Source organism: Triplophysa rosa, linkage group LG3, assembly GCF_024868665.1.
Source record: "Triplophysa rosa linkage group LG3, Trosa_1v2, whole genome shotgun sequence".
Lineage (NCBI taxonomy): Eukaryota > Metazoa > Chordata > Actinopteri > Cypriniformes > Nemacheilidae > Triplophysa > Triplophysa rosa.
In genome coordinates this window covers 803,333-822,714 of record NC_079892.1, presented here as the reverse complement: position 1 = coordinate 822,714, position 19,382 = coordinate 803,333, and the positions used below count along the sequence as shown (strand labels likewise).

Genomic DNA, 19,382 nt, shown 5'->3' with positions numbered 1-19,382 from the left:
AGATAAGTTACGACTGGGACTTCCTGTGGTCACAGGAAGTCCCACACGTAACATTTTTGGCGCGGCTCCCATAGGTAGCTAATGGACACACCATTTTTAAGCTTCTGGAGCACAACTGTGAGCCTTAATGCACGTCATTGTGAAGGGCTGTTCCTCTCATACACTCTGCTGATGGTTTAAGCTGGATAAATCATTGCCAAAGCAAACGAGACCACTGACAGGGGTCTTACTCTGTCTACCTAATTTTGGGCCCTTCGAATGAATCGCAGATGTGAGAAAACATTGTGTCGATGCACACCGGCGCTTTTATGTGCACGTTCGACTCGAAAGTCAAAGAAAAGGGCTTTGGGCTGTTTAAGCGTCTGTCGCACAGCCGCTGATCTCAAATGAGGCAGTCATCTCCGAGAAGGGGTCCCCCGGGGCGCCGGGTGGAGACCGGGTCTTCGGGCAGGCTTCGGGGGCATCGGGCAGGCCTCCCTCAAGTTTAGGCTGCAAGGGGAACGCGTAGGCGTTCTGAGGATGGAGGCGTGGCCAGCGGGAAGCCCCACCCAAAATAGGTTACAAGGGGCACGAGTAAACCTCTCGTGTACGTCGGGGTCCGGAGCCGGCCCGTAGGCTGCAAGGGGGTTGCATAGGCGCTCTTCGGGAGGCCCGGTCGCAACCTGATCGGAGCGCGCGGCTTAGGCTGGGACCGTACGTCGAGTCGCCCCCTCGTGGTTATGCCCGAAAGAGCGCCTAACCCTTCGTTCAGTGACTCAAAAATTAAGCACTTTGGGCATTTTTCTGGGGTACCCCAGACGTCGCCGCCGACCCATGACGCTTCCATTCGATCGAGGGCGCTCTCCCCTTCGTTTCGGCACAGCCGGGCGACCTGGGAAAAATTTGGGGTCGTCGGCGCGCAGCGTCCATAACTAGCCGTCCGGCGCGTGTCGACTAAGTTACACAATACGTTTGATGGCCTTAGGCATGTAATATGTTTTTTTATCTGCAAGCATATGCTTCAAATTAGTTTCATAGACAAACATATATTTTTATCAGTATAATTTCTTTCATTGCGAAACTAACATTCTATTTAAAAATGGATTTTGAACCGAATTAAGAAGCAGCAGCCAATACGAGTTGAGCATGGGATTTGTCACACCAGTATTTTTTTTCTATTTGTAAGCAAAGAGTGACTATATTAAAAATACAAACATTTGTACTTTTGAACTACAGTATATATAAAGCATTAATGCTAAATGCTAAAATATAACTTATACTTTGCATTACAGACAAAAACGAACAAATAAACATTGATAACAATTCAATAAGCTTATTGTCATGTCACACCACCTGGGAGCACACAGCACACTGAGCTCCAGGATGGAGCCAACAGTTTGAAAACCTCTGCTTTAAATTCAAAGACAAAAAACTTTGTTTGGGATTACGCTTACAGCAAGTAAATGTATTGAAAAATGTATTTGGACATTTCAGGTAATATATTATTCAGTATTAGTATTTGTAAAAACAACCAAAGTATTAGAATGTTACTTCACCACTAGATGGTACAGTTCTGCAGTGTAACGGATGAAAAGGGAGCTTATCAAGTATATCATGTATGGAGGGCTTATTATGCACTTGAATATTATTAGTTTTAATATTAATGAAAACCTAAGTATTCTACTTATTTCTGGTGGAGGACACATGACCCAGTATTAGTCTTGAAATCATTGAGAAAATGTCACCTTAATGACACCAGGTCCTGAAGTAAACATTTGAATTCCATGTTGAGTGGCTCATCTAATTACAGCCCAAGATAAATTAAACATAGGCTTCTCAGCACGGCTGTCTGCCCCGCAGCAAGAGTTCATTCTTCCTTGTCCACCCATGCACACAAGTGACTTTATAAGCCTCATTCAGCACAGCATGCCGTGTATGCTGCCTACATTTTCACTAAATGAACCAGGCAAGAGGTGCTGATCAGAGACCAGCCATGACTCCCTTCTATAATTGAAGCTGAAAAGGTCAATGGTTTCAGATCTTTGTTTGAGGGCAACCTGTTCTAATGCTTGGTGCTCAAACCAGATATTATTTGCAGGACAGTAATTGTGAGCTGATAAAACAATTGAAATAGATCGAGAAAGCGAAAAATGAATGGGATCGGCACTTAAAAATGTTAATTGACATTTAAGACCAATAGCAAGAACATTATGGAAATACCACAGAAGATTGTAGGCTGGTCTTAAAATATCTTACAAACCAAACAGACCTTTGGTATAATTTGGTTGTGGAAAATTGGAAAATCAAAAGAGGCATTGTGTTGAAGAATATGTCAGAGCTTCATTATCTGGACTTAATTGAAATGATAAAAAGCCCAAATCTGTTTTTTATGTTAATGAAGTCTGTTTTTTTGTCCTTCACTTCATAAGCATAGTGAGTTGAATTTTTATGTAATCATATATCTACACAGTGAATAATGCATAATGCATGAAAATTCACACTTTTGCCCTTTAAAGTGCTAGTGTATCAAGAGAAACCTCTCCATTGAATTTGGGATAAAGATCAAGTTGACTTCTAAAAACTGCATTTAATCTGTATTCATTAATCTGTCTTTAACATGCAATATGTCTTATTGCTTAGCATATCATTATTACCTCTTTTACACCAGTGGAAATAATAACAGAGCAGAACGACTGAAATGCCTTTCTTAAAAAAAGATACATATAAAAATTCTTTCTTAGAATTCCCCATGTCAGAATATTTGATGAATGTGAAATGAGCACCTGTCAATTCCCTGTGGTTGGTTTTCTGCGCAGAACTGGGATGAAAGAAGATTAAATCTGGAGACAGACGTGGTTGTCTTGTCAAGACAGACGTGGTTGTCTTGTCAAGGCATCCACACAGGGAAGCGTATCCAGGGCAGGTTTCCTGCAGCACCCGCTGAATTCCTCAGTCATGGCATCCAGTTTTGATTCATTGCAGAGAACCTTCTGAAAGCTTGTTAGCTATAATGAATAGAAAAGAAATAACTACAGCACATATTTTCATGACATTGATGAATAGGTAAACCCTGCTATCGCAAAGCTTTTGTGGCAATTTGCAGGTGGATCTGAAGACTCTTTTCTAAAGTCCTGATTAATTTATCTCTGGGTTTGTTTCTCTTTGAAAAGGAGGGATTTTGATATAACTGCTGCAATTTACTAGTTCTCTTAAAACGGAATTATTTAAATGATAATGATAAAATATAGCCCTTAGGAAAATCCACATGGATTCAAAAACACATGGGATCACATGTGAAAAACATGTCACCACATGTGAAAAACATGAAATTCTTTTCTATAAGGGATGGAGCAGCTTTGAGATCTGTTGCTGTTATTTCTGAATTAAAGACACTCTATTGAGGCATGGAAAAAGAACAAAGAAAAGAAGGTCACTCTTTGAAAGGAAATCTCTCAAGGACTGCAAGAACTTTCTGATAAAATATCATACAGAAGCACACAGTACCAGTGCCACAGCATTTATTATGTTTGTCGTGTTCAGTAGTAAAAATGTCATAGTCATTTACATATATTTTCATTTAGCAGATGCTTTTATCCAAAGCGACTTACAGAGAGTTCAGGGAGCAATACAGTGATATATCATACAGGAGCAATAATACAATAGGTGCTAGAGATAGGTGCATAGTATGACGTCTTTCAGTGAGCAATAGGCTTTGTTATAACCTAGTTTAAAAAGTTACTATCAACAGAAATAGGGAATAGACCTTGTAACTTGAACAAAGCCCTCAAACAAAGGCTGTCAGATGGAGTGATGGCAGCGGTCCAGTTAATTGAGAGGTTTGAATCTGAGAGGTGCTTTTCATTGTGCTTGTGCCCATCCTCTAAATTTGAGAGTTGTGACTGGTTTCCTCACCTCTTCAATTTTACAATCACGCTGGGGCTGTAAACAACATTTATCTAGCCCAGACTGGAATTGAATGGAAATAGTTGATACCTCTTCAAAGGATCCTCCTAAGAGATTTCCATATGCAGACAGCCTGGAAATATGACATACTGTAAGGACAATGAGAAGGTGGACTACAGGCAAACCAAATGGCCAAATGTACAATTTGCTACTCTTTTGTATGACACATAAAAAAGATAACATGTTCAGTTGTGATGATGGTGTGAAAGCCATGTCATATTTACCCATATCTGTAAGATATTATATTCTGGTTGTTGCAAACGTTGGAGAGAAACCTTAGAAAAACATTTAAGCCTGTCAGCTGGAGCCGCTGTAAAAAGAAATTTGAGTTCAGATATATGACCGTAAAGTCAGCACTGATGTAAATCATAATTGTGAACATTATCAGGGTTTTTGGCAAAGAAATAAAACCAAATTAAATGATACCGAATTAAATAAATTCTTAAACTGCAAGAATATTATTATAATTAACGTCTCGGTTACGACTGTAACCTTTGCTCCCTGATAGAGGGAACGAGAGGTTGTGTTGAGAGACAGACTGGGGTTTGATCTTGAGAACCTAGCATCTCCGAGGGGAATTTAAAATGCCAATGAACTTGGCAAATGGCACGCGCACGTCTCCGCCCCGTGCATACTGGTATAAAAGGAGATGGCGGCACCCATTCATTCAACTTTTTGGGTTGAGGAACCTGAGAGACATCTCCAGGTCGCTGCAGTGGGCCGGCAAAGCGTTGTGGCAGGAAGACACAACATCTCGTTCCCTCCATCAGGGAACAAAGGTTACAGTCGTAACTGAGAAGTTCCTTTTCAGTCGGTCTCTTGACATTGTGTTGAGAGACAGACTGGGGTCCTATACGACACGCCACGGCGCTGAGCCGCATCACGAGCTCAAGCGGAGCTACACTGACTGGACTAGTGAGTCACAAGTGAGCGCTACCGCGAGACGCAATCTTCCAGTGGAATCGGTAACTAGTAGCATACTTCAAGAGGCTCGTACCGACGGCCATCACGGGTGGTGGCGTTGTTTCTCTATTTTAGCGAGATAGCCGCCTGGTACTGTAAGGGAACACTGGGAAGCACTGCTCTCTCTACTGAAAGAGTGTGCTATGGAGACCACATCATACTGTAAGGGGAGGTTACATGTTGAGACACAAGCATGGTCTCACCAGCGGGGAGAACTACATGGGATATAATGCGCAAGCCCAAGTAGGGAGCACACGACCCAGGTGCCATGGCGTATAACAATCGTCAGTGGCGTTCGCTCACGGCAGCTAACACGACTAGCCCGACGCCTCCTTCTTTGGAGTCAGTAGGTGATCAGCTCCCTGCGAGCCACACACATCCCAGGCGTCCTGAACCAGACAGCCAACACGCTCTCTCATCAGTCGATGCCTCGTGGAGAGTGGCGACTCCATCCCCGCGCCCGCTCATTTGGGAGCAGTTCGGCCAGGCACAGGTGGACCTGTTGCCTCCCCGGACTCCACCCATTGTCCGCTTTAGTACTCCGTGACCGAGGCACCCCTCGGCACGGATGATCTTGCACACAGCTGGCCGTGGGACAAGCGGAAGTACGCCTTCCCCCCCGTGAGCCACATTGCACAGACCCTGTGCAAGGTCAGGGAAGAGGAGCATCAAGTGGTACTAGTTGCGCCCTACTGGCCCAACCGGACTTGGTTCTCAGAGCTGGTGCTTCTGATAACAACTCCCCCTGGCCGATTCCCCTGACAGAGGACCTTCTGTCACAGGGGAAGGGAATGTAACGACATCCCAGGCAGACACCTGGAATCCATGTCTGGACGGGACGAGAAGATCCTGAGTGGCCCACCCCCTGCGAGGGTTGTGACATCTCTCAGGCTACGGCCTCGGCCACTAGGCGGCTATATGCCCATAAGTGGCGCCTCTTCTCGTCTTGGTGCTCTTCTCGAAGAGAAGACCTGCGGAGTTGCTCGATCGGGAACGTGCTGTCCCTTCCTCAAGAGAGACTGGAGAGTAACCTCTCCACCCTCTTCACTGGGAGTGTATGTAGCCGCTACGGCCGCTCATCACGACCCAGTTGCTGGGAAGCCTCTGGGACAGCACGACCTGGTCATTGGTTCCTAAGGGGCGCGAGAAGGCGACCGCCTCAACCGTGCCCCGTACCCTCTTGTGACCTAGGTGGCAGGCCTTGAGAGGCCCCCCCCCTTAGAGCCCCTCGGAGCTGCCGCTCTTTCTCACCTCACGATAAAGACGGCTCTCCTGATGGCGCTCACCTCCCAGAGGGTAGGGGACCTACATGCACCCTCCGTGTCCACAGATTGCCTAGAACTCGGGCCCGGTGATTCTCACGTGTTCCTGAGACCCCGGCCCAACTACGTGCCCAAAGTTCCCACCACTCCCCCTAGAGGCCAGGTGGTGAACCTGCAGGCGCTCCCCACTGGGGAGGAAGACCCAACCCCATCCGTGTTGTGTCCAGTACGCGCACTGCACCTCTGCTTGGACCGCAAACAGAGCTTCAGAAGCTCTGAGCAGCTCTTTGTCTGTTTTGGAGGTCAGCAGAAGGGGAGGGCTGTCTCCAAACAGAGGCTGGCGCACTGGATCGTGGATGCCGTCGCTACGGCAGACCGATCTCAAGATCGCCCCTGCCCGTTAGGAGTGAGGCACACTCCTCATGGGCACTGGCTCAGGGCGCCTCTCTAGCAGACATCTGCAGAGCTGCGGGGTTGGGCTATGCCCATCTCCTTCGCGAGGTTCTACAACCTACGCGTGGAACCGTGCGTCCTGCAAGGCAAAATGTAGGACCGGCAGCCGGTAGGGCGTACGCCTGCGAAAGCCCTTCCCCCTTCCTTAGGTGGGTCAGCGGCTATTTCCGCCTCCATTCTTTCCCCACTGGGTAAATCAACAGGCATTCCATCCATCACTAAGCACCTTCCTGGGGGCAGGCTGGGCAGAGCAGCCCTGCCCCCTTAGGCCGGGGAACAGTTGAGCCATTTACATAGCTGTAACTGGACCTAGTGCTCCAGACGTGGTTACCCCCCCCCAGTGGGCGGTTCTGTCTGACGTATTCTCAACTCTCAACTCAACTCAACTTTATTTATATAGCGCTTTTACAATTTTCATTGTTACAAAGCAGCTGCACATGAGACACATTGACTACAAGCAAAACAATCAAAGTTGTACATGCAAAAACAAGAAAAGGTTGAAAACACAGAAGACAGACACACCCACACACAAAACACTCCACACACAGAACACGCACACGCACCAACACACACAGACACAGAGACAAACACACACACGGATGCGTGTTCTCATGAATGGTTCCCACCTTGGTAACCCATGACCTCCCTAGGTGGACTCCCACCTTGCGGTTAACTCCTTCAGTCTGCACATTTTCCCATGAGTTCTCCCCTGATGGTGAGACCATGTTGGTGTCTCCACTAATTCCTCCCTACGGACGTAGTGGTCTCTGTAGCGTTTTTCCCCCAGGGGGGAATAATGCTTACCCAGTGGCTCTTACCGTGCCGGGCAGCTTCTCGCTGTTAGAGAATCAAGGCCTCCGCCCGTGACGGCCGGTGGCAGGGGCTTCCCACCTTTTCTTCAAAAGCTCTGGGACCCCCTACCTCTCCACTGGACGGTTACAATTTTGCAGTAGCGCTCGTCTGACTCGCCCATGCCAGTCAGCGTCGCTCCGATGGAGATTGTGATGCGGCACAGCGCTGTGGCGTTTTCCATAGGAACCCCATCTGTCGGCTCGACACAACTTTGAGAGACCGACAGAAAGGGAACGTCTTGGTTACGGATGTAACCTCAGTTCCCTGATAGAGGGAACGAGATGTTGTGTCCTTCTTGCCACAACGCTGGCCGCCCGCCGCAGCGGTCGAGGGATGCTCAGGCTCCTCAGACCAAACATGAATGAATGCAGCACGCCATCTCCCTTTTATACCCGGATATCCGGGGGCGGAGTCCGGCATGCAAATTTCATTCACCAATTTCATTGGCCTTTTCTAAACTAGTCAGAAGTTGATAGGTTCTCAAGAGCGAACCCCATCTGTCGGCTCGACACAACGTCTCGTTCCCTCCATCAGGGAACTGAGGTTACATCCGTAACCAAGACGTTACATCCGTAACCAAGACGTTTTTTGTCTTGTTAACCCCTAACCCACTGTCTGCACCTGGGTCCTCTGTCCATGCACCACCACGATCATGACAGGATGGTAATAATACCTGTGGAATACGTGATTGCGTTCAGACAAGACACATAACAACAGAAACAAAGTAACCAATTATGCTCTTCAGGAAGTAAGTGCTGTAGTATAGCCAATAATCTAAATTACAAGCACATATAGCCTCTCTTGGTATATCCACTAATGAGTAGGCTACAATTTTGTCTTTTTACTGGATATTAAGAAAAAGCTGGCATACATATGCAAGAAATGTAGAAAATTCCTGTTGTTTAAAAGCTAACAAAGCAACCTATTTAGGATTAGCATTATGTTTGCAGTATTTAGCTTTTAATTCGACAGCTTCATTCTGTACAAATTGCACAGACAATAAGTGCTTCCTTACGAAAGATGTTTATGTTTTTAAAATACTTTACTCTCTTTTAATATACTGTTTTCAGTCAACGCTGCCTCTTATCTAAAGACACATTAAATTAAATTAAATTCAAAAAGCTTTATTGTCTATCCCCAACGGGGTAGAAAATTGTCTTTAGACAAAAGGCTCAGACACACAAACAATACTCATTACAGCAACACATAACATTTCATACATCCCATAAAAACTATATAAATATATAAATTCATATTACGGTCCTATTTAAAATACAAATTGCAGTTAGGATAAAGGTCTTCTTATACTTGACCCTTTTCACTAAAGGCACTTTATACCGTCTGCCAGAAGGAAGTAACTGGAAAGAACTATACAGAGGATGAAAAGAGTCTCCCACAATAACTAAGGCTTTTCTTTTTAATGCCACAGTAAAAAGATCAGAAAGAGGTGTTTGTCTCTCACCAATTATCTTACTCGCCACATTTATAATCCTCAAAAGTTTGTTTTTGCTTTTAACAGAGAGAGAGTTGAACCAGGATACAATATTAAAAACAAGAACAGATTCAATAAGTGATTTATATACAACCATCAAAATGTCCTTTTCAATATTAAAACTCATCAGTTTTCTCAATAACCCTAAACATTGACAAGCCTTTTTAAAAACACTATCTGAATGCTTATCGAATGAAAATTGAGAATCAATCTCTGTACCTAAATATTTAAAAGAGCCCACCTTTGCCCAACTTCCTCTCCACCAACTAATAAAGGTTCACAAAGTGCTTAGTACACTATTTGCCCCACAACACATTTCTTTGGTTTTACTAATATTAAGCTGCAAAGAACTCTCCTCTGTCCAAATTGTGATATAGTTAACAAAATTAGATTAGTATCTAATGACTGAAAATCCTTTACACGTCCCACTAATGCCATATCATCTGCATATTTGCGTAGTGTCAGATTATCATTATCACAGGCAAGGCCGGACTTGCCATTGGCCTTGACTGGGCACCAGCCCAGGGGCCCCGCCCTTCAGGGGCCTCGCCTGCTCTCGTTCATTTGATTTGTTTAGTTATATGCCAGTCATTTTATTTTTCATTTAAACTTTGTGCATTGGCCTACCAAGGTTCAATAGCACTGCCTTATGTAAGGAATGATGTCGTTTAATTGGCTAAACGTTCCGTCAGTCATGTTGGCGTTTCCTGGTTGGTTATTTGTGTATTCTATCCATCATGTTTACCTCAGTTGAAACCTGTCTGCTCATTAAGACGCTTGTTCTAACGGCTGACAAGCGCAATCGCAGTGCCGCGCTTAAAGAAAACCAAAGACTGAGAGACAAGAACGCGAAAAAACAGCATTTAGGAAATAATGATTCTTTACACCCATGGCACCACACCTTGATCTTTAGGCAGAGAATCCAGAGCATACCTGTCAAAACTCCCGTTTTTCACACCCATCTACCGCCAGGCCGCCACCCTCCAGTTTTATTTCAGTTATTTCTCCTTTGAAACTCGCGGACCGATGGGAGCCGGAACGCGTTCACTGGGTGGCTCTGTGGCTTGAGCCGCTGCCCATTTGCCCTCACAGGCTGGCACCCTTTGGTAGACGAAGTAGAGTAGAGAGGATTCACATCCCCGCGAAAAACTTTCTCTGAATACACCGCTATATGATTCCACTCCGCGTTTTCCATTTGACGCTCGCTCCTGACAGTCTGTGTCCGCTCACTGAACACGACAGATCGGTTCATCGCCAGGTAGATGCAGTAGTCTACTAGCTGTTGTTATTGTTACACTTTCTTTGCTTTTACAAAAAACATGTTATGAAAAGTGTTGTGTTCTGCAGACAACTCTGAATAAAAACTGGTAATATAGAGTTTTTTTCTAATATTTCCCGTTCTGTGACCATAAGCGGTTCTTGTAAATAATATGCAAACACTGTTAAATCCATAAAAAATGAAAACATTCTGCTAACTAATAAACAAAGTTAAAACAACAGAACTACAGGACGCGTGAAGGGACAAACTGCTCGTGCTTTTTCAAACTGCGTTTAGATAGTTATTTCATTTCTGACGTTGAGATATCTGGCAAAATGTAAATGCTAAATTAAGATGATACCTTGCAGATATACCATTCATGGATTCATGGCATGTGAGCTGCATTAAACAGTCTCTTAGATTTACATTTAAGAATTTGACATGAACATGATGTTATGTTAGTCATAAAGTAATTAAAAGATTTAAAACGATTTATAACAGAGGGGTGCCCTATTTGCCCTGCACAAGCTCAGTTAACTAGACTTTACAAAACTATGGACCCATCTCATTATTATGAAACTATTTAAGCCATAATAAGACATTTCATCTCATTAAATGAATACAATTTTAATGTGCATTTCAAACTCATAGATCTGTCATATGCTTTACTGATGGAATTGCAATAGAATACTAATATATTTTTAACACTTTACACCGTTGCATTTGTTAACATTAGTTAAGCATTAGATTACATGTCTGCATTTGTTAATCTTTATTTTCAGTATTTACTAATATTTTTAAAAACATTGAACAAGCACCATGAACACAATTGTATTTGGCATTAACTAACAATAAACAAGTCATTGTTGGTTTCATGTTAATGCAGGGGTTCACAAATTTTTGATCCGAGACGTATAATCTCTCAAGATCCTCCAGAAATACAGGCAAAACACACACATTTGTTCCTTTTTAGTAGTTTTCTTTTTATGAATCAATAAATTTAATTTTAATATACATAATGGTAGGGCTGTATGATTATGTCAAAAACTGTAGTCCCCTTGATATTGTAATGTTGATTATTAATGTTGATTGGATTTTACATTTAAGTATGTTTGAAACTTCCTACACGCTATAAATGCACCACTTGTGGCTCCCACTGTCAAGACAAGCATTATAAACGTGTAAACCAATGAACAAGTGTCATTGTTGGTCATTGGAGAAAAAAACATTTACAAATGCAAACAAACATATGATTTTAAATAGTACGGGGGCCCCGAAAACAACTCAAGCCCAGGGGCCCCCATCCTCCTAAGTCCGGCCCTGATCACAGGTCATTTCATTTACAGTATATAAATAGAAAATAAAATTGGTGATAAAACACACCCCTGTGGAAGGCCCGTGTTTAAAACCACATTCTCAGACTTTTTGCCATTCACCAATGCTGTGGACGGTCCCGTAAAAAACGGTGAATCCATAAAATAAGAGTTTGGTGCACCTGCAACTCCTCCAGCCGCCTCAAAAGAGTATGATCACAGTATTAAAAGCGGAAGAAAAATCCATGAATAAAATCCAAACACAACAATCTGCCACATCCAGGTACTTTCCCAATTTATCCATCAGAGTGAGGGTGGCATCTTCAACTCCTCGCCCAACTCTATAGGCAAACTGCAGAGGATCCAATTTCCCAATCATTGCCTGGGAGAGTTGTTGACAAACTACTCTCTCCATACACTTACAGATCACAGATGTTAATGCCACTGGTCTATAGTCAATAGGATCCTTAGCATGTGCCTTTTTTGGCAGTGGAATAATAGTACTCTCTTTCTAGGCCTGAGGTACGACATTACAATCAAATGACAGCTGAAAAAGCTGTGTTAACACTCCCTTCAGCTGTGTTGCACATTCCCTCAGCACCTTCCCCTTTAGTCCATCAGGCCCTGTTGTCTTTTGAGGTTTAACTCGTAATAAAACCTGTTCCACTGTCTTTTCCTCTATTGTTAGAGGGGGAAATACAGGAGGCCCTGTAGGAGTCCATTTCTCATCAGACGTATTATCAAAACGAGCATAGAACTGATTCAGTTCAGTGGCAAAACAAACAGAATCAGGACACTGGATATTGTGTTGCCTCTGATTCCTCCCCATCATACTATTTAGGCCTTGCCAGGCCAACCGCGCATTTCCCACTTTGAACTTTTCCTCAACCTTCCATTTGTACTGCAGTTTAGCCTCCCTAGTTTTTTGTTTTAATTCTTTTTGCAAGAGTTTAACACCATGTTTATCTCCATTTAAAAAAGCTATATTTTTTATTCAAACAGTGTTTTAAATCCTTTGTAACCCAAGGTTTGTTATTAGGGTAACATTTTACACGTTTCACAGGAATAACACTGTGCACACAAAAATCCACACACCCAGAAATGGAAGCATTTAACATATCAACATCATTTCCACAGTCCTTTAAAATTCATTCCAATCTGTTTCTTCGAAGCATCCTTTTAATGTTTCAGTGGAATCAAAGTCCCATACCTGAAAAGACCTGGTTTGCACTTTCTCAGTCTTTAGCTTTTGACGTACGTTAGAGATGTAAGCACCAGGTATGTTTCCATAGCAAAGATCCAATGTTTTATCCAGTCTAGTTGCAGATGTGACATATTGCTCAAGGTTCGGCAAAAATGTAGTAACGTCGCTCTCCAAGCAGAAACACCGGCTGATCACCAACTCCGTTTGCAGTGTTATTAAAAGTGTCAGCAATGTTCTCAGCAGCAAACATAAAATCAGGTCCAGGTGTTGTGCCGAGAAATGCACCCATGCCAGATTATGCACCTCCTTCTATAACACGCTGTCCGATTGGCTAAATCTAACCCGTCCCCACACCTAATCCTAATACCAACCCCTCCCCTAACACCTAATCCTCACCCTAGCCATTGTGGGGAGGGAGGGTGTCATGGTTCTGACCCACCATGTCTTGCTTCTCTTGACCTAGTGGCAGAACCATGATAGAACCTCTTGTTTTATGTGGAGAGTGACGTTTTGTCCCTCATGGTCTTCCACTCTCCGGTGTGGCGTCTCTGTTCCCGCCCTTTCGTCTCGTTATTGTTTGTTAATTAGTTCATGTCCTGCACCTGTCCCCTCTTGATTTTTCCCCTTTATTATGCCCTTGTGTCTTCTGTCTCGTGCTGGTTCATTGTTCTGTTGTGTTCTGTTTGTGTCATGTGGGTGAGTTACTGTTCTGCAGTTAGTTTAGTTTATTGTGGTTATGTCAAGTGTTGTTATTATTTCTAGTCTAGTTAGTCCCTGTCCTTGTTGCTATGTTTTGTTATGTTCCCCCACGTGGGTCTTTGTTTTGTATTTTTTAGTTATAATTAAAGTCTGTCTTGTTAACCCCTTACCCGCTGTCTGCACTTGGGTCCTCTGTCCTTGTCCTCACCACCCACGTTCATGACAGAGGGTGCATAATCTGGCAGGGGTGCATTTCTAGGCACAACACCGGGACATATACCAATATCACTGTAATGTGGACGAAAGGAAACCACCATGATTTCATAGTGTTTTGAACACTTGGTTTCCCTCAGCGTAAAGTTCGTTGCCTATCTATTATTTATAGCCATACAAAGCCCCCCACTAACTGTTTTCTGAGTTTTAAGAATATCCCGGTCAAACCGAATCAAAGTAAAATCATCCAGATGAAAGTCCTCTGTTTCCTGGGAGAGCCAAGTCTCGGTAAAGCAAAAAAGGCTTGTGCAACGATAATCCTCATAATATCTGATTAACGCAGACAACTCGTCGAGTTTATTCCTTAAAGATCTGACATTTGATTGGATGATGGCAGGTAAGGGCAGCCTACAACCTCTTCTCCGTAGCCTCTTACGTATTCCTCCTCTCGATCCCCTTTTCCTCCGTTTCCCTTTGTACTTTTTCCAGCCAAGACCAACCAGAAGACATTCTGGGATATCTTTAAAAAGCGCTGAATCCGTAGGTGGCCAAACAGCAAACGAACGCAAGTCCAGTAGAAGCTTCCACGAATAAACCAAGTTTTTCGCGGCTGACGGTGAACAAGTGTTTACCGGTTTTGTCCATAAAGCTGTAAAAAGCTTTTATTTTGTCCATAAAGCTGGGCCTGGTTGTAAAATAAACACAACCAGGCCCAGATTTATCCAAAAATCAGCCATCATGTATAACAGACTAAATTTAAACTAAATAAAAACACTTAAAAACAAGACAATCAAACAAACATAGAGCCTGAGTCACGAGTCACACGTGCAGCGCTGCGCCTCGGAAGTTATATACAAATGACATGTTATATGACGCAATTCACAGAATCATCTATATCATTTATTATGTGTGTAATAGATGTGAACTGATTAGCTCTACATAATCTGTTAGATCAAGTATTATTGTTTTTTCGCGTATTGACTATTGTAATGGTCTTCTTGCTGGAGTATCAAAAAACTCCATTAACAAATTACAATATGTGCAAAACTCAGCTGCTAGAATTCTTTCTGGGGCCAGGTTTTGTGATCATATTTCTCCTGTGTTGGAGTCTCTACACTGGCTCCCTGTAAGATACCGTATTGATTTTAAGATCCTTATGTTAACATTTAAGGCTTTGCATGACCTGGCTCCGAGGTATACCTGTCTGACCTGTTATTGCCGTACACACCATGTCGAAATTTGCGCTCTTCTCAGTGTGGTCTTTTAGTGGTTCCCAAGACACGGCTTCGCACCATGGGTGATAGAGCATTCTCCTCATACGCTCCTAAGCTTTGGAACTCTCTACCGGCAGACATCAGGGAGGCAAATTCTCTTGCGATTTTTAAATCTCTTCTTAAAACATTTTATTTTAGGATTGCTTTTACTTGATTATATTATTTGTTTTTGTTGTTGTTGTGTTGTTTTACAAAGTATTTTTTACAAATTGTGTTGTTTTACCTGATGTGATGTCTACTGTGAAGCACTTTGAGAAAGCAACTTTTAATTGCACTATACAAAATAATAATAATAATAATTATTATTAACTTTTCTGAAGTAATTACACTTTTTGTTGATGCCCACAGACATTCTAATAAATGTATTCTGTCTGTGCATAGCCGGAGGAAGTTGTTCAACTTGTCTTAGGGTTTGGAAATTGAAAAACTGGTTTTGTATCTGCAGACAGTGCACAAAATGGCATTTCCATTTAAATCAATTCAAGGCAGCTGCAATGCATCAGTGTTCACAGATAAAAATAATGCAAGCTCAAAAACATCCTAAACCATGCAGACTCAATAGTAGTGTTTCATTTCAAAACAAAGAACTATGGAGAAAGCTAGCCTTTAGCTACGCTAGTTAATACATTTATAAAGCTTTCCTGTGGTTCAGTGAGCATGGCGCTAACAACGCCAAGGTAATGGGTTCGATACCTGGGGATTGTACATAGTCAGACTCAGAAACAAATGTGTAGTACAATGCAATGTAAGTCGCTTTGGATAAAAGCTTCTGCCAAATGCGTAAATGATATTCGTAGCCTTAAAATATTACAAAAAATGCTCTGCTAAATACAACACCATGCTGCTTATTTGTCTGAGCTATTTCTGGACAGCACAGCATTCGCATTTTACATAACCCTTTGACCATCATCCCCAGTCTTGTGTAACACAAGATCCAATTCACTTGCAGTTACAATGTAATGGGTGTTAAAATAAACAGGAGTACACCGAAACTGTAATGAATTCTCTTATTTATTCACCCTCATGTCACTTCAAACCTGCATGTCTTTTTTTTCTCAGGAACACAAATATTTTGTACAGCGCTGGTAACCTAACAACACTGGGCCGATTTAACTTCCATTGTAGAATAAATAATGTCAGAATTATTATTTTAAAAAATGAAGTTACCCAGCTGCACTAATTTTTTTGTTCATTTCAACTTTTTGTTAACACAACAATTTGCATTAAATTCATGTAATAACTATTTTTACACTTAATTATTATTTTAGGGGGAAACCCTTTAATATGCTGCAGCTGTGTGCACAGAAACGAGAAGAAAAATATGATCCGAATTTGAGTCAATCTTGAAGTTAAAAATACTGATTATTTCAGAAATAAAACTGAAATAGTACTAAGTTTTGCTAATGATATCTACAACTAAAAATATTTTTTTACATTGAAAGCCAATTACCTTGAAATCCCTCACTGTTAAAATAATTTGATGTTTGAACTTAAGAAATAATATAAGTTACCTGGCTGCCTTAACATAATAATAACTAATATTTTTATCTTGAATTAACTCAAAATTTTAAGACAGCTGGGTAACTGATTTTTTAAGTTGAAACAACAAATCAATTTTTAACATTTCTAATAACCTTGAAAACTAAAACAATTTAATCATCAAAGTTTCCCAGATCAAGAAAGTTCTTTGTGTGTATTATGCTTCAGGTGGAGTTGGACTGAATGGACTGCAGCGTGCCTAGGGGCGTGCCGTCTGAGACTTCACCATTCGTTGTTATTTCAGTGCTAGTCACAGTAATTTGGTTGTGACTTGCTGGAATGTTCTAACCTCAATAACAACCATGCTAGAATGATATGCAGTTCTACAGTGTGTATGTGTGATTGAAAATGACAAGGTGATGAGCATTGTCATTTTAGCTCAGACCATAATCAGTGTTAAACATATCCAACTAACATACCCCTGCCCTTTTACAGGGGTCATATAGCACCCTGTGGTTTTCAATGAATGTAATCAGATCACAATATCTCTGGGAGGAAACAAGAGTTCTTGGTAGCAGGGCGGCAACATCTCTCTACCATTCTCACATAGTTTTGAGTAACATTAAGCACAAAGCCTGCTGGGATGTTCCTGTGTCTCCAGGCAAATTCATACAAGTACCTGAGGGAGAGAATATAATGACTTATGATGCAAAGATGGTAAATCAAAGCTGTTTAAGACTGAGTCATAAAGGGCATTGAATATTCTGCTCCCCTATTAGTAACTTCTAATGAAAAATCAAAGCTACCAAAGGTGTTAGCTTTAATCCCATCAAACCAGCAAATAATCCTCGTTTGTGCAGAGATGAGGGTGTGTTGTTACCGAAAGTCATTTTGCTCCCAAGATTTTTTTATTAACATGACGACTAACATTCAGCTGAATTATGCAGAGGAGCATTGAGAAGCTGTTGAAAGAGACAGATATGAACTAAAACAAATGCAGACTAGTTTTGCAATGTGCAAGCAAAGCTAAACTTGCACTATAGAACTATTTGACAGCATTTTTTTTATAGAAATGTAATAAATGTTCTAAAATAAACAGCAAACAACAGGATCCTAAGACAGATACTGTCTCAGCCAAAACACAATTTGCTTCCCCTCAACTGAAGCACTTTTTGACTTATATGATTATTTGCATGTGCTTGAGAGTGTCGCACAACAGGCACTTACCTTCTCATACAACTAATGTGACCACAGTCAGCAGAGACTATATGGCATCCAAAAAGCAATTAACCTACTGATAGAGGTGCAATATTTATTTATTTTAGAACGCGGGCCTTCTAAGTGCAAAAATGGCCCAATATGCAATTACCACGTACATCTGTCTATTGGGCAGAAACGTCTTTCCTGGGGAATAAAAATAATAATATTTGCGAAAGCATGTTCTACAAATAATGTATTAGTCTCAAGCATTACGCTAAATTACGCACAATCAAATATGGTGGAATCCATTTAGTGAAGCTGTGGTGATAGGAATCATGAAAGCAGGCTAACAAAGCTCACCAAAAGCACCACATGAGAACTTGTAGAATTGGGATTAGAAAGAGATTCATTCAGGACTGTTTGTTCCACTGCATGAAGCGCTCAATTAGCAAATATCTTTATTCTTGGCACATGCTTTCCAGCACATTTCTTTTTTTTTTAAGTTATACTTATGAGGTTTTTGCCTTTATTGTGATAGGATAGTGGAGAGGTGACAGGAAAGTGCTGGGTAGAGACAGGGGAGCAGAATTGGCAAAGGACCACACAAGACGGGAATCGAATTAGGGTTGCCGTGAGCTTATTAGCGCTATATGTCGGCCTACTAACCACCAGGCTATTGACGCAGACAGCAGCACATTTCCTATCTAACTTTTTTGCAATGACATTGGAAGAGATTATTTTGTATCCTAAGATACCAGTGCATAACAACAGGCAAAACAAACAATATACAGAAAAAGAGCATTTCAGAGACTATTTTTCTGATTTTACTATTTATAGGTGTTTATGTAAAATTATCATTTTGTTTCATTCATTTTGCATTAGCAGAAAATGAAAACTGGAGAAACAGATCAAAATAATCAAAATGCTCTGTATGTTTTCAGACCTCAAATACTGCAAAGAAAAAGTTCATAATCACTTTTGAGCAATACAACAGTAATATTTGTACATGTATTTAGGAAAATTTCAACATGTTGTCATGCTGTCAGTGTTTCACATTGCTGTTTGATGACTTTATGTCACGCCTAAGGTTTAACTTGGTTGAAATTCAAGAAACGCTATACTGGAATGGCCACAATACATCTAGAAAATCTGATTTGAAATTAAAATTTGGAATGGTCTCTTAATTTTTTTCTGTGGCTGTATATAATACAGTCATGGCATAAAACATAAAGGATGCATTTACATTTTCACAGTGTTGTGGTTTTCAGGTTGGCTGTACCAAGCATCTTGGGGATGCTAAGTTTTAGGCTTCTTTGATCTTTGATCTTGCTTTTGATCTAGGTTCTTAGATTTGTCTCCACTAACCCAGATCGACTCTTTGATGATGAAACAAGATCTGTCATTCCAACAAGGGCCATTCCATCTGTTCCTTAATAACATTTATTGGCAAAGAATGTTCAGAAATCAATATTGATATTTCATACTTACACACTAAAGATTTTTTTAACCCTGAGAACTATTTTACAATTTTATTATGAGGCATATAATGTGCCTATAGGTCCTTTGAGTACTATACTGTATGTAGGTACACAAAAGTATTGGGATGCCCCTTCTAACAAAGATGTTTATTGATGTAAGTAAATCCACTACAATACAGTAAATCCATCAACACAAAAAATGTTAATGCTACGCCATGAATACAATATTAAAGAATTTTGTTCCCATCTTTGTTGCAGGACCTTTTCTTTTCTGAAATGAATTTTTTTTGTAAACCTACT

At 41.5% G+C, this 19,382-nt stretch overlaps 1 protein-coding gene across 1 annotated transcript; it reads right to left on the bottom strand.

Annotated features, from left to right (window-relative positions):
* Positions 1–2,843: 2,843 nt before the first annotated feature.
* On the bottom strand, positions 2,844–17,639 carry gc (GC vitamin D binding protein). Its single transcript, XM_057330488.1, has 5 exons — positions 17,632–17,639; positions 16,964–17,104; positions 4,167–4,265; positions 3,892–4,015; positions 2,844–2,984 (listed from the first exon to the last, which is right to left on the bottom strand). Exons 1-5 carry the CDS (start codon positions 17,637–17,639, stop codon positions 2,844–2,846), a joined length of 513 nt encoding a protein of 170 aa, XP_057186471.1.
* Between the last annotated feature and the right edge of the window lie 1,743 nt (positions 17,640–19,382).

Excerpts from the sequence above, each read along its gene's own strand:
- gc (XM_057330488.1), bottom strand. Across the intron at positions 4,266-16,963 it reads CCTGCTACCAAGAACTCTTG|TTTCTTTTTACAGCGGCTCC; the intron begins TTTCCTCCCAGA and ends TCTGAACTCAAA. Across the intron at positions 2,985-3,891 it reads GTGATTGTAAAATTGAAGAG|CTAACAAGCTTTCAGAAGGT; the intron begins GTGAGGAAACCA and ends TATTCATTATAG.